The sequence below is a fragment of the Dendrobium catenatum genome, unplaced genomic scaffold (genome assembly GCF_001605985.2).
Source record: "Dendrobium catenatum unplaced genomic scaffold, ASM160598v2 fragScaff_scaffold_1013, whole genome shotgun sequence".
NCBI classification, from domain to species: domain Eukaryota; kingdom Viridiplantae; phylum Streptophyta; class Magnoliopsida; order Asparagales; family Orchidaceae; genus Dendrobium; species Dendrobium catenatum.
Window position 1 is genome coordinate 505,447 of NW_021319475.1, and position 14,528 is coordinate 519,974.

The 14,528-nt window shown below is 37.6% G+C and overlaps 1 protein-coding gene across 2 annotated transcripts in view; it reads left to right on the forward strand.

Annotated features, from left to right (window-relative positions):
* Positions 1-14,528, forward strand: part of LOC110114751 (regulator of nonsense transcripts 1 homolog) — a 51,791-nt gene that overhangs the window by 16,654 nt on the left and 20,609 nt on the right. For both annotated transcript variants that reach the window (XM_020847731.2, XM_020847732.2), the window contains exons 14-20: positions 767-909; positions 1,010-1,081; positions 1,282-1,410; positions 11,794-11,949; positions 12,055-12,168; positions 12,254-12,352; positions 12,478-12,555. In XM_020847731.2, the coding sequence (XP_020703390.1) occupies positions 767-909; positions 1,010-1,081; positions 1,282-1,410; positions 11,794-11,949; positions 12,055-12,168; positions 12,254-12,352; positions 12,478-12,555 (791 nt within the window). The remainder of the gene's footprint in view (positions 1-766; positions 910-1,009; positions 1,082-1,281; positions 1,411-11,793; positions 11,950-12,054; positions 12,169-12,253; positions 12,353-12,477; positions 12,556-14,528) is intronic.

Below are 14,528 nucleotides of genomic sequence, written 5' to 3' on the forward strand. Positions count from 1 at the left end.
CTCAACTGTTTCCTACTTTAATGAATAAATGATCTTGTTTTCAAAAAAATTCAACCTTGGAGTTATTTTTTTTCCTTGATCTAAAACTTTCGATAAACCATTTTTCAACTAGCTTAGATATTATAACTCTGATCATTAGCTTACTAATTTTAATGTGCAACCTAGCAAAGTAGTGGTCCATATTTTTGTTTTTACTTAAAATATAAACATGTTTCTATTTTATTTGAAAATGAAAAAAAAAGGAAAAGAAACACAACAATGACAACTTGATGCCATATATGGCTTGCTTTTCTTTTTTAATCATGCAGCAACGGGATCTTGTTATATTTGAATTTTCAAATTTATCAGGGGAAACGTGCTGCTTAAGATTAGCTGGTTTAATGATTTTGAGCTTTAGTTTTCCACTTAGTCAATTACTTTTTTAAGCATCTTCCTTCATGACTTTCGATTTTCATTCACAACTTTTTTTTGTATGCTGCTAAATCATATGAAAATGAATAAATGTGGTACTCTCTATCTACCTGAGTAACTTATTTATTTACATGCTCACTCATAGCTACCTACATAAATTCGTTGCATAAATTATTATATGGTCTATTGTAATGTATATATATATATTATATATATATATATATATGTATATATATATATATATATATATATCTTTCCCAGCTTTCATATCGCAAGAAAGTTGAGAGGTGTCAATTCCTCCCATTTAAGATCTACCACACATGCCTTATGTTTGACTGATTAAATTTTGATTTAGGTGAGTTATCGAGTAGCGATGAAAAGAAGTTTAAGGCATTGAAACGAGCCACAGAGCGGGAGATACTTCAGAGTGCAGATGTCATTTGTTGCACTTGTGTTGGTGCAGGTGATCCTCGGTTGGGAAACTTCCGGTTTCGCCAGGTAGGTTGAATAAAGGCTCTTTTACTCGTATGCAAGACCTTTATGCATCATTTAGTTATTCTTTTGCATTATCTTTTGTTGTTTCATTTTGCTATTTTAGGTTCTTATTGATGAATCCACCCAGGCAACAGAACCAGAATGTCTCATTCCTTTAGTTCTCGGAGTAAAGCAGGTGGACTACGGAAGAAATCATTGTTGTTATTAGACTTGCAATTTAATATGATTATTGTTATTTTTTTATTTTTTATGTTTGTGTCTTATGTTTTTTTTTTTTTTTTTTTTTTTTTTTTTTTTTTTATTTTTTTTTTTTTTATGGTGGTGGGGATTCCCTTTAAGTTTTCTTGATATATAAATGAAATTTTATTAAATTAGGTTGTTCTTGTTGGAGACCATTGCCAACTAGGCCCTGTCATTATGTGTAAGAAAGCAGCTCGCGCTGGATTAGCACAATCTCTCTTTGAGCGTCTTGTGCTTCTTGGGCATAAGCCTTTCAGATTACAGGTACTGGCTTTTATCTTTTTTTTTTTCCCATAATTTTTTTCCTTGAGGCTTAACTTATCTCATGATTTGGACGTTGCAGTTTGTTTTCATGGTTACTAAGTTATTTAGTTTTGTTCCATTGTGCACTATAACACTGCTATTTTGATATGACTTTGTATTACCATTTGTTTCAAGGCTTATTGGATACCTTTTTATTTGTTTTTGGTGTATCATGTTACCTACTTAGATAAAATAGTTCAACATTTGATTATTCTTGAAAGTAGTTCTACTTGATCACAAATATATTTGCACTTTTAAAGAAAGAATTAAAATTTACTTGAAGAATGCAAAAAGCATAGCCAAACAAACATATGGGGATACTGTTGGGTAGATATCTTAAAATTGAATAAGAAAATAATCATTTGCGTTCAAACATCATTAAACTTAAATGAAGAGGAAAATTGGAATACACATAATGACAACAACAACATCAAGCCTTTGTCCCACTACGTGGGGTCGGCTACATGAATCCTTTGGCCAATATTCGACACCATAAAGCATTGCAGGTCTCACCACCATCTTATAGAATTTTCCCTTAAGTTTGAGGGGGACTTTTCTATCGCACAATAAGCTCGATGCATTCCTCCACTTCAAACATCCAACTTGAATTCCGCTGATAATATCCCCATCAATTTCACCATCACTCTGAACAATAGATGCAAGATATCTAAAATGTGTACTCTTATTAATGACTTGATTGCCTAAAGTCACAATCCCCTCACTAGGTCTATTGCTACTAAAATTACACTCAATATATTCAATTTTAGATCTCCTCAAGTGAAAACCTTTAGACTCTGAAGTTGACCTCCATAATTCAAGTTTACCTTCAACTCCCTCTCTAGTCTAAATGATTCATGTCATGATTATTCGACAAGTTTTATGCTGGCTGTCGACTACCTAACGCAACTCTCCACTTTTCTCATCCAGGACTTGGGACCTGGCAACGACAGTGTTGGAATACAAATAATGAGTTAAGTATTACTATAGGATCAAATGGCTAACTGCATGAATGATGTAGGCAAGGGGGGGGGGGGGTCAACTTAGGCCCAAATTAAATCAATTTTGGCCTCTCCCGAGTCTTCAAGCTCACAGAATTTTGAGCTGGAATTTAGCTCATTTATGAGCTGATTTTTAGTTCATTTATTGGACTAGAGGTTAGCTCATTATTAGCTAAGTTTTAGCTCATATTTATCTTCTATTTAATGCACTTTTATTATAATTTTTAATGTTTTAAGTTATGGCGTCTCTTGGGTTCCAAAAAGGCTTTTGGAATCCCAAGATTGATGTTTTATTTTCCCATGTGTGGCTCCTTGAATTTCACCATGGCTTTTTGTGCCTTTTGCCCCTTGGAATTCCGGCCGGCTGCTGGTTTTCCCGTGCATGGGCTCTTTCCCGTTACCGTGCCCCTTGGTTTCGGGCGGTCTCCTTGGTTCCCGTGGATGTCTCTTCGGTTCCTTGGCTTGGAATGTTTTTTAGGTATTTTAATGCTATGTGTTGTTTAGAATTTCTATGGGAATTTATTAGGTGTCTCTTGGTATTCCTCTTTCATACCTATAAATATGGGAGGATTTGTAATGTTTAAAAAAAAGTGAATGATATGTTATTTTTGGAAAAGCTATAACCTGCAGGTTTGCTTCGGAAATTCTGCGGGCTCTTTCCACCCTTCTTTCTCATCCCCTCCAGAAATCCTGCGGGCTCTTTCCACCCTTCTTCTTGGCTTCTAACCTCTTTCGTCTCTCCGCAAGTGCCACTCCACCTGTATCATTCTTCTCAAAGTAAAGCAACTTTAGGGTGTCGTCAAGTGATTGAGTCAAGTTTGTAAGTTGGTTAAATTTTGCAAGAGTCATTGTTGTAAGTCTTTTGATTTCTAGTTTTTTTAGTTTATTTGAAATGTAAGAGTTTGTTCTTCCTTTTCTCTCTTTAGTCATTTTCCAGTTCGAGGAGTAGTCTTTCTTTTTTAAGTCTTCGAGATTGTGGGCGAAGGGTATAGTCACCCCTATATTTTTTGCCCGCATCAATGAAGAAGCTTGTAAAGAAATTTGACAGTAAATAAGGTTCTATGAGATTTTGTAGGAGCAGATTAAGAGTAATTAGAAGACATGTGCTTATAAACACGCAGACATACATAAAAGAGATATTTGTTTCACACAATTTTCTTTTGGCTTATTTTTAAATAGTAAATTATGCAATTGGAAAATTTTAGCCATTCACTGTCACTGAAAAGTTGAAGATCATTTATCATGCATCAAGGATACAGAAGTAATATCCTAACAGATGTTTTAGATAGTGAGATAAATTTTTCATTAAATTCAGTGAGATAAAATTTTCATTAAATTCATAATGCTCGAGTACTCGAATCAGATATAATTTTATTTATTTATTTATTTTATGCTTTTTTTGGTTATCGGTTTGGAAGTTAAATTATGTTTTGTCAAGATTGTTGCAAAATAGGATTCTATCATGTGTGCAAATGTCAACCGCTTGCTTGGCTTTCTGTTAGATCAGTCACTGGATTGGCTCTGTTTTATCGGAAGCAGAACAAAAGTTCCGCCCCATAGGTTTCGTTCCCTTCTGCGTGAGGTGTAGCAGCTATCAATTTAGAAGGAATTAATGTTATTTAGGAGGGAAAATTCAAATGAGGGTCTGTTTAGGGATTTCCTTTATTTTTTGTATGCTTTAAGTGTGATATATTTCGGTTAGGTTATCTCTGATTTTTGGCTGAAATTAGTTTATTCTAAAGTTTGTTTGGGCTTTAGCTTGCGACTATAGACCAAGAGAGCTGGATTGATGTAGGACCAAGTATGTTTAGATAAATGCGATAAGAATTTGCACGTTTTGAATAAGAGCAGTTAATTATTTTGAACGTTAGCCATTAAACGAAAATAGAAAAACTAAAGAGGGGTGGCTACGCTTAGGCCAAATCACATGATAGGAACTAGAATTGCCAATGTAATTTAGAATTTGAATAGAATGCAAATTATGTAGTTATCCAATAAAATCTCTAAGTTAACATTGATATTAGAAACATAGAAAGTAAAACGCAAATCGCATGTTTACTAAGTGAAGGCAGAGAGCTTGGCACGAGTCCTCGTGCTTGAATCACCACCTACAAGAGCAGAGGATTAGAAAATAATTTGAACATGGAAGAAAGTTCACCCTTGTCGAGGACCGGAAGTAATTTGCCACTGAACGTTTGCAAGTTACTCTTAGATTGCTTCGGACAAAGTGAAAATGATGAGATCCAGGTATTCTTTGGCAGTGGTGTCTATTTCTGGGTTGACGTTGAAGAATGTTGATCAGAGAATATCGACGTGTCCTTGCTCGTTGTAGACGAAGTCGGAGTCAAAATTGGGATCGGTCATTCATCGATTCTGCAGGGGTAAAGTGTTGGCGACGAAGGTATTTGCTTTTCTTAAGAACTCCTCTTGAGAGAAAGAAGGGTTTAAGTGGAGAAGAGGGAGGGAGGTGGCTGGCTCAATGAAGGAGGCTTGGGGAAGAAAATAGGTTCAGATTTTGGGAGGTTGGATGGAGGGAATTTTGGGGATTTATTTTTTCTAATTAATTCTTAACTTTGGAAAGACTTAAAGAGGGAAAGTGATGCATTTAGATTTTTGCATTAATTTTTTGTTATGAACAATATTAGTTATATTTTCTATTTTTTTGTTTTAAGTGGGGGCGGCGGCTTGGGTGGCTTGACCGTCGGTCTTGGGTGAAGGGAGGTGGGGGTCGGGTGGGGTGGAGAGCTAGGGGTGCTAGCCCAAAGTCTACGGGGAGGAGGGCTTGTGGTTGGCTGGTGGTGGAACTTGGTGGAGGTGGCCGGCGGGTTGAGGTGGGGGGTGGGCCGTGGGTTGGAGGAAAAAGGAGGGGGGGATATTAAAAAGAAAAGAAAACATAAAACTAGCCACGAACCCGGACTCTTCCAAGTTTGGTGGGTGATCCGCTTTCCTCTCCAGGGATCTCTCTCTAACTCCTCTCAAGCTCTCACAAGAACCCACAATGCAGAAATTTTTTTATCATTCAATCATTAACCTTCAAAAAAGAATATAAGGGCTATATATAGCCTCATACAATGGACGAAAAATAAAAGACGACTTCGCCCTTTGGGCTTACACATGACCGACCACCTTTAAGTAATGGGTAAAAAAGGAAAAATAACTAAAGCAAATACAAACACAAATAAATAAAATAAATACATATGAAGACTTAAAAATATATCGGCGCGATCGTGGCCGTAGATCCGCGACCACGCCTCTCATAAACTTTCCATGCTCCAATGTCCCCATCATGGATCTTCCTCTCGAATTGAAGATCCATTGTATCTTGTTCTTTTCTTCCCCAGTTCATCAATTATAAAGGTTTCCTATGTTTTCCACGTCATTCTCCCCAATCTCTGTTTGTCTTTTTGCTGAAATTCAATTTCAGCCAACTGTTCTGTTTTTCCTATCAATTTCTCATCCTCATAAAACCCATTAATTTCTAGTAAAAAGTCACTTTCAGTCTTTCTTATTGATTTACATTGCGTTTTTTTCATATTTCATTAATGCAGTCATTACATTTTGTGCTATTAGTATTGCATGTTATTTTTCCCCTCCATATCAGGTTCTAGACCCTAAATTTAAAATGCCTTACATTTACGTGCCATTAGTTCCAATAGGCAACAATAAAGATGCAATTCAAATGCATTGAATTTTTTGTTTCTTATGATACATTTTTGGAAATGCATTTATTTTGGAAATATTTGTATTTTGGAAATGCATCAATTGTTTTGTTCGATGCAATTCAAATGCATTGAATTTTTTGTTTCTTATGATACATTTTTGGAAATGCATGAATTGTTTTGTTCGATGCAATTCAAATGCATTGAATTTTTTGTTTCTTATGATACATTTCGAATGCATGGACATCTGATGGATCATAATGGGCAACTGATCACAGTGGTAGGTGATCGCAAATTTTGGATTTCCTTGCATTTAGAATTTGCCTGTTTTGAACTAATTTAACTTTTTTCAACATAAACACTTTGAGGTGTTCCAAATCCCCTACACAAGTGCTTGATATTTTTACTTCAAATCAAACACACAAAAAATCAAAACACTTGTGTTTCATTTATTTTACACTCATAATAGTTGCAACCAAACAACTTTAAATAATTAACGAAAAAATGGCATGCACCATGGGCACTACCATTTTCCATTATGAACCGTGTAGATTTGATGCTCTATTTGAAGATAGTGGCTTCATCTTGGACAGCTACTTTGTATCACTATTCTACATTATGAACTGTGTAGATTTGATGCTTTATTTGAAGTTAGTGGCTCCATCTTGGACACCAACTTGTATCATTATTGCTAGCATTGTTTAAAAAGGTGTAAAAGCACACCTTATCATGAGGTTCAATGGACATCTCAAAGTTTATAATTTTATCTTGAGTGAGGCTTGTTCCACAAGATTATGTGATTGAAGATGTATGAAAAATGCCTAAAATTAATAGTTTCTTAAAAAATAATACACATTTAAGTTACATATAAGAGAGCTAAAATTTTAGGTTTAGAGTTTAGATTAATTTGTAGATAAAGGGCTATGATTCAAGATAAGAGCGAGTGGCAGTAGTCGCATGCTAGCTGGTAGTTATATGTTAGCATGAGCCAAGGGCTAGCGAGTGTCTATGAGTGGGAGTTGAGGGCGTTGCATGCTAGATGGTGATTGAATGTTGCTAGGAGTGAGCGTTTGCAAGTTGGCTTCAACTTTGACGCCAAGAGTTGTAGATTGCTGTTTTTTTTTTCATTTTAAATTGATTTTTCTTTTCCTTTTATTTTACTTTTCTTTTAAATGTTTTTTAAAATTTTTTAATAGATTTTGTTTTTATTTTTCTTAATTTGTTTTATGAGTTTTCTTTAATGTTTTTTTTTCATTTTAACTATTTTTTAAGTCTTTTTAACCGACTTTTCTTTTACTTGTTTTAATTAGTTTGCTTTTGGTGTTTAGATTTTCAATTTTAATTTTAATTATTTGTTGATGGTTTATGATATAGGTTAAATTCAGAGAATTATAGAGGAAAAAGGCTTCATTTTATTATACAAAATTATGCCTATTTTTAGATATATACAAAATGTCTTATTAAAGAAACAAATAACTACATAATCATGCATAATTGCCTTAATATAATAATTCCTAAATCAACCACCCAAATATAGGACATCGACGTGATCCGAGTGAGCCTCCCATGGATTCCCATCTTGGCCGTGGGAGCAAGTGTTAAGGGACGACTTGGGATTTAACAGAGATCGACATGATCTAGGTGAGCCTCCCATAGATTCCCATCCTGGCCGTGGGATCAAGTGTTAAGGGACGGATGAGATTTTAACACATCCCTTGAAGCTGGGGAATACAAATCTGTCATTCCCAGCTTGGTAATTAGTCGCAGAAAAGTAGAGTTATTATCAAGTCCCTTGGTGCACCATAGAGTCCTCCATTTGGTTAAAACTTTGGGAGAAATTAGCTTCAAACATTATAACAGCGGCAAATAATAGAGACGAAGGCTGTGTTGAACAGTAGCCCTCAAGATACTGGAAATGGAAACAAAGGCTAGTGGTGGGACAACTGGAAAAGTGGATTAATTATCATTCAAATTCATCTGTCTTGGTTCTCAAGAGAAGGCCGACAGGGAAGGAACAACTAAAAAAGGAAAAAATATAATTTTAGGGTTGCGACAAGCTTCAAGGATAGGAGAAGAAACATACGTCTCAAGCGACTCAACACATCGATCTCCTCCTTCCCAGGTCATTCGACTCCACCTGGACAGACTCCTGTTTGATAAACCCTTACAGGTGCAGGCAAAGCCTCTGATCCCTCTTGTTTGATCATACAGGTCTTGTACTCTTGCTTGTCCTCGCCCCCGCATGAGAGGGAATTCTCGGCTCTTTCCAAATGCACACAGGAGGAGATCCTGTACTCACTTCTGTTTGGTCGAATCTAGACATCACACGCAAGAGGAGCCCTTCCGCTCGATCTTTCCTTGGTCTTGGATGCATGAAGGTCCTTAGAATTCGAACACTGAAGGCCATTCGTCGGAACCAGTATTCCTCTAAATTTTTACAAAGAAGGCCGGTAGTGAGAACATTGTATTCCTCAAAATTATGGTAATGAAGGCCGGTGGAAAGATCAATATTCCTCAAAATTCCAGCAATGAAGGTCAGTAGTGGGAATATGGATTCCTAATAATTCCGGTAATGAAGGCTGGTGGTGGGAACATGTATTCCTCAAAGTTTCGGCAATGAAGGCTGCTGGTGGGAACCTGGAGAACCAGCAAGCGCCTGCCCCTTTAGGGTAGGATAAAATGCTTAGGGTGCGTTTGGGACGCCGTTTTTGCTGCTGTACGGTAGGAAACACAACCGAGATGGGGTTTGGAGACACGCGGTCGTGCTCCGTTCTCAAACTTTTTGCGTCCTGCTGCTACTTTTTCGGTCTTGAAGTATACTCCTGCTTTTCGCTGCTTTCCGCTGTTTGAGGGTAAGAGAAAGACGCAAATGCACCGTAACTTCTTCTTCTTCCTCGTGAAGTTCGGCGCTGGAGAGAACGGTGAACGAAGGGCAGAATTTTTCCGGTCAAGACTACCCGACATTCCCATCTCCAACCACCTTCCCCTTCACACCTACTGCTTCGAAAAACGGAGGTGCAGCAGTGAAGTCACCGGTTAGGGAAAGGGACCGTACCTGCGAGCAGAGGCGGTCGTTGTCTTTGAGAATGGAATCGTGGTCAGCGAGCAGAGCGTCGTAGGAGGATTTGAGCCGATCAAAGTCGCGCTCGAGCTGCTTTGTCTTCCATCGTGCCCGGCGGTTCTGGAACCATACCGCCACCTGCCGGGGCTGCAGGCCCAGCTTCTTCGCCATGTCACTCTTCCTCTCCGGCTCCAGCTTGTTCTCTGTTTCAAAGCTTCTTTCAAGCAGTTGTACCTTTTCAATTACCAGAAACCAGAGCCATTAACAATTTGCTTTGCTTTTGGCCGATAAAGAAAAATCACGTACCACTTATTCAGCAAACACTAACAAAACCAGAAAGTAATGAATTTCTATAATAAATTGCAAAAAAGGGTATCAAGGTAATTTATTGTTACACAGCAGCAACATAGCGGCTTGACAGTTATACTACCCAAACAAATTTTATTGATTTTTGTACAACAACTTTATGAAGTAGCTTTCTGGACAACAACTTCACAACCTGCTTTAACGACAACTGCAGCCGTCCCAAACGAAGCCTTAATCTCTCTGTAGCCTCACCCTCGATATCCATGTTCGACTCCCTAATTAGGGAAGTAGTGTACTTCACTATCTACGTGCAGATCAACTCCTCAGTCACTGTAAGCATGCACTTGACCATAACAGTGAACTGCTTTACCACCAAGAAAGCCATTTTCTTCCCCACTACGTGCATCGTTTAGGTAATGCCATTTATCAGGACCGTTCCATCAAAAAGCTTCGAATCCTTCAAATTGACTTCTGTCCAAATCCGACTGGCATGTTTCTCAATGACGATTCCGTCAATGACAATGAAGAAGGCGAGAACGTGGGTTATGAAGTGGCGTTCGTTCGATTTGAGGGTTTGATCCCAGTGGTGTAGATCTTGAAAGAGGTTGACTTCTTTTGCTATTCAGAAAGAGGCTTCGACCTTCTTGTAATATCCCAGATCTGAGAGTAGCGGATCAAGAACATGCATAAGCGGTCGGTATTTGGGGCAAGGAGGGTTCTTTGAGTGGATGATTTGATGGAATGTACAACATCTCTTCAACTGCTTGTTTCTTGCTCGGTTCGACTCCAGCACACACACGAGGGTTGATCGTTCCTTCTTAGGCACACATATATGCACTTCCTGCTCGCTCCCTCTCTTGATCATCTTTTTCACTAAGTTCGACCCTAGGTAGGCACGCGAGAGGGGTCTTGTGTGCCTTATTTAGCTGCATGCAGAAGATCGAAAGGGGAAGCCTTCTCACTTGCTTTGGACATACACGAGTATGAAGCAGAATGCAAGAACAGGCTCGGCCTTGATCGCACACAACATTGAGCGCAATCCCGCTCAATCAGATCCTAGGCACGTGCAGAATCTTCTGGCCGCACGCCCCGTTCTGTTTAGTCGCACGCATGTGAGAGGGGTTTACAAGACGTTCGTCTCTCTTGATCGAATGCAAAAACCATGGGGTTCTTATTTGACTCCTCTGAATGAGAAGCACTAGACGTTTGTCTCTCTTAATCAAACGAAGAGACTGTGAGATGAAGCACTCTCCCTAAATGATTGAAAAACTTGAGGAACGTTGGAATCCAATCAGTTAATGGATTTAAAAAAAAAGAAACTTTCTTAATTGCTTAGGATGTGAATTAGAAAAGGAACTTAATGCAATTGAAAGTGAATTTGAAATTATTGGAGCAGGTTGGCTGGCGGGTTGGTGTGGGGACCGGAGGGGAGGCGGGGTGGAGGGGAGGCTGGTGGCGTGGTTGCTGGCCGGCGGGTGGGCGTCCAAGGAGTGCTGGCATGGGGGGTTCAGTTTTGGGAAATAGAAGGGGGGTGGGGTGGGAAGGAGGCCGGCAGGTAGGTGGAGGAAGATAAGAGGAGAAATCCGGCGAGAATAGAAAGAAGAAAATACCACGAGCCGGGGACTCTTCCGACGACTGGTGGGCCTTGCACTTGCTCACCTCGAGCTCTCTCCCTTCCCTCTAGTGATCACACAAGAAATTTTCATTAAACATTCATCAAATCCTTTTACAACACAATGGGCCACTATATAGGTCACTTCACATGAAAAGAAAAGTACAAACATGCCCTCCGGGCTACAATGACAAAATACTTCCCATAAGGGTAAAAATGGAAAACAACAAAAACTAAATAAAACATCATGCAAACAACAACAGATAAAACATAATGCGTCAAAAGTAAAGACGCTGAATCGTAGCCGTCGATTTACGATTCCGTCGCCGGCACACGTGTCTGAATCTCTGGGCGATGTCCTCATCAACTATATTCTAGATTGTGGTTGAAATGTGTTTTATCTGAATTCTGGAAGCTTCTCTAATTTACAACGTGCTTTAAGAACAATTGTATGCGTTACCAAAGAATTTTATAACTTAGGATGTTTTAATAATTATTGAGAAAAAGATTGTTTCATATTCTCCTATTCAATCATCTATTTAATTTTGTTTTGACATGTCGAAGTATGCCAATGATCATGTTTGTGACATTTGTGGGTTTGATCATCTTTCTCAGATTAGGTGCATGATAAAAATGTTGCAAATGCTATCATTCGTGCTGGAAAGCATTTCATCTTGTCACATGTTCATGTAATGTTTGAAATTTTAGGTCCAGTACCGAATGCATCCTTCTCTTTCAGAATTTCCCTCTAATAGCTTTTATGAGGGTACCCTTCAAAATGGAGTAACAATAAATGAAAGGCAATCATCAGGCATTGATTTTCCATGGCCTGCTCCTAACCGTCCTATGTTCTTTTACGTCCAGGTATCATTTTCTACCTCTCAGTTATTGTATTGCAACTGTTATTATTTCGAGTCCTGTTGTATCTATTAATTTGGTGTCTTGGAGCATAATTTCTTGCATTGCTAGATGGGGCAAGAGGAGATAAGTGCAAGTGGAACATCATATCTAAACAGAACTGAAGCTGCAAATGTGGAAAAAATTGTAACTACATTTTTAAGAAGTGGTGTGGTGCCTAGTCAGGTAAATTTTGTCCTGATTTCTTGAGTGAGTTGCGTATATTTTAAGTTCACTTAAACATGTGATTATCTTCTATGAAACACTGAAGATTGGAGTTATAACACCATACGAAGGTCAGAGAGCATATATTGTAAACTATATGTCAAGAAATGGTTCTCTCAGGCAACAACTTTATAAGGAAATTGAGGTTGGTTAAATTTTTGCTGATGTCTTATCTGTTAAACTGCATGCCACTGTATGATTTGTAGCATTTCCTTACTGCTATGCTTTTAATAGATTTCTTAACCATAATGCTGTTGTCTATCTATACAGGTTGCAAGTGTTGACTCTTTCCAAGGTAGAGAAAAGGATTATATCATTTTATCTTGTGTTAGGAGCAATGAACATCAGGTATGGTGGAACTATTTATTTAGTTGAATTCAATTAATTGTTCATCTGGCCTGAACAATAACTTTCATCTTTTTTATAAGTGTTTTTAATTGAAAATATCTATAAAAAAGGATTTGTTTTATTAACAATCTTGTACATATGATGCCATATATCTTAATGCAACTCATGAGTGATCTTGTTCAATTGTAATGAGTAGTTATGAGATCAAATATGATGTGAACTATTACCCATGGACATAGCTCACATTATGTTAAGGTGACCTCAGCTTTATGACAGGAATGCAGAAGTTATGACCATGATAGTACTTGTGTTTTACTGTTTTCAAATACAAAGAAAATATTATAAATTATTTCTTTTTAAGCCACTTGAAAAATGTTCCCAACTACTGCCACACAAACCCAAAAACATAGTTCTGAAACTAAATACATACCAGTAATAAGAAAATTTCAACTTGACAATTGATTGCAATTGCCGCTCCATCCATCATAGCTTCAATTCCTTGTTCTAAACCTTAGGCTTCAATAGACTATATTGTCCATCTAGAGTTCGATAGATGATTAGATTTTGGATTCGTTTGGGGTTGGCACAACTATTTGTAAAAATAGGTTGCAGAACTATTGTAGAAAAAATAAATTTTTTGAAGGCTTTTGTTGTTATTATAACTTATTGAAAAAATTTTGACAATTCTTGTACCTATTGTGGTTTTAGATTTTTTGGCTTAGTTTATTGATATTACTTCTGATATATCAATTGATGAGTTACTTGCAATGAGGGACATACAACTTGCAATCGAAATGATGCAATGTTCATCACTCCAAAATCTATCACACTAAATGTTGAACCTCTTAGAACATGTTTGATGCAAGTAAAAATATAGGGAGACCCTAATTTAAAAGGTGTGTTATGTGCCAATTTTTGGAAGAAACCTGAAGGTTTTTTTTAGGATAGCTTGCGAGCTATGCCTTTTGTCTTTCTCTTCTTCTAGGAAAGCTTGCGAGCTTGTCCTCTCTTCGTCTCGACTTCTTGTCTCTTTCTTCTCTCCGCAAGTGACCACCCCACCTGTATCTTTCTTCTCGATAAATGGCGAGCTTCTACAGGCGTCGTTTTTATGTCATAAATTTGTAATGTCATATTATGTTGTAAGTGTCTTTTATTATAAAAGTGAAGTTGCTTTGATTTAATTGTTGTATTTTGTGGCATTTTGGAAGGTGTCCTAGTTTATGCGTATTTTCTTATGTATTTAGGAAGTCTTTTCTTTGGTTGCAAAAATTTAGGTTGTGTGCAAGTCTTTAGAAAAAAAAAAATATTTATAATAATGAGCAGTCCAAACCATCGTTCTATGGGAATCTCAAGTCAAGAGCCGACAGAATTTCAAGATGAATACGATCCTGCCAATGTTGAAAGTCAAACACCATTGCCCAGTACTCATGAAGTTGGCATTCCAACAGACATCAGTCTCTCTCCCATTGGAGATTCAACAGATCAGATTCAAAATGAAATGTACAAGAGACAAAGATTGAAGAATTGGAGCGGTCAAACAAAGAAATTCTGAATCGAACTCATCAGGAGATGAGGTTCTTCCACCAGGGGAGAATTGATGCAATCAAAATGGGAAGAGCCGGCTGGTTTTTGATTGCTTGGGTTGGTTGTTCGGTTCCCTGCCTGTTTGGCTGTTCGGATGGCTGCCTGTTGGCTTTTTGATGTAGACAAAGGGGGGGTCAACTCATGTAAAAAATAATTAGATTTTTGGCTTCCCTTGAGTCTACTAGCTCAATCAAAATTGAGCTGAAATTTTAGCTCATTTATGAGCTGGTCTTTAGTTCACTTATTGAACTAAGGGTTAGCTCATTATTAGCTATGATTTTAGCTCATAGTTATCTTTTTATTAAATGTATTTTTATGCTTTTTATGTTTTAATTATTGTTGTCTCTTGGAATTCCAAACCGGCCTTTGGAATTCCAAGAAATGTCTTT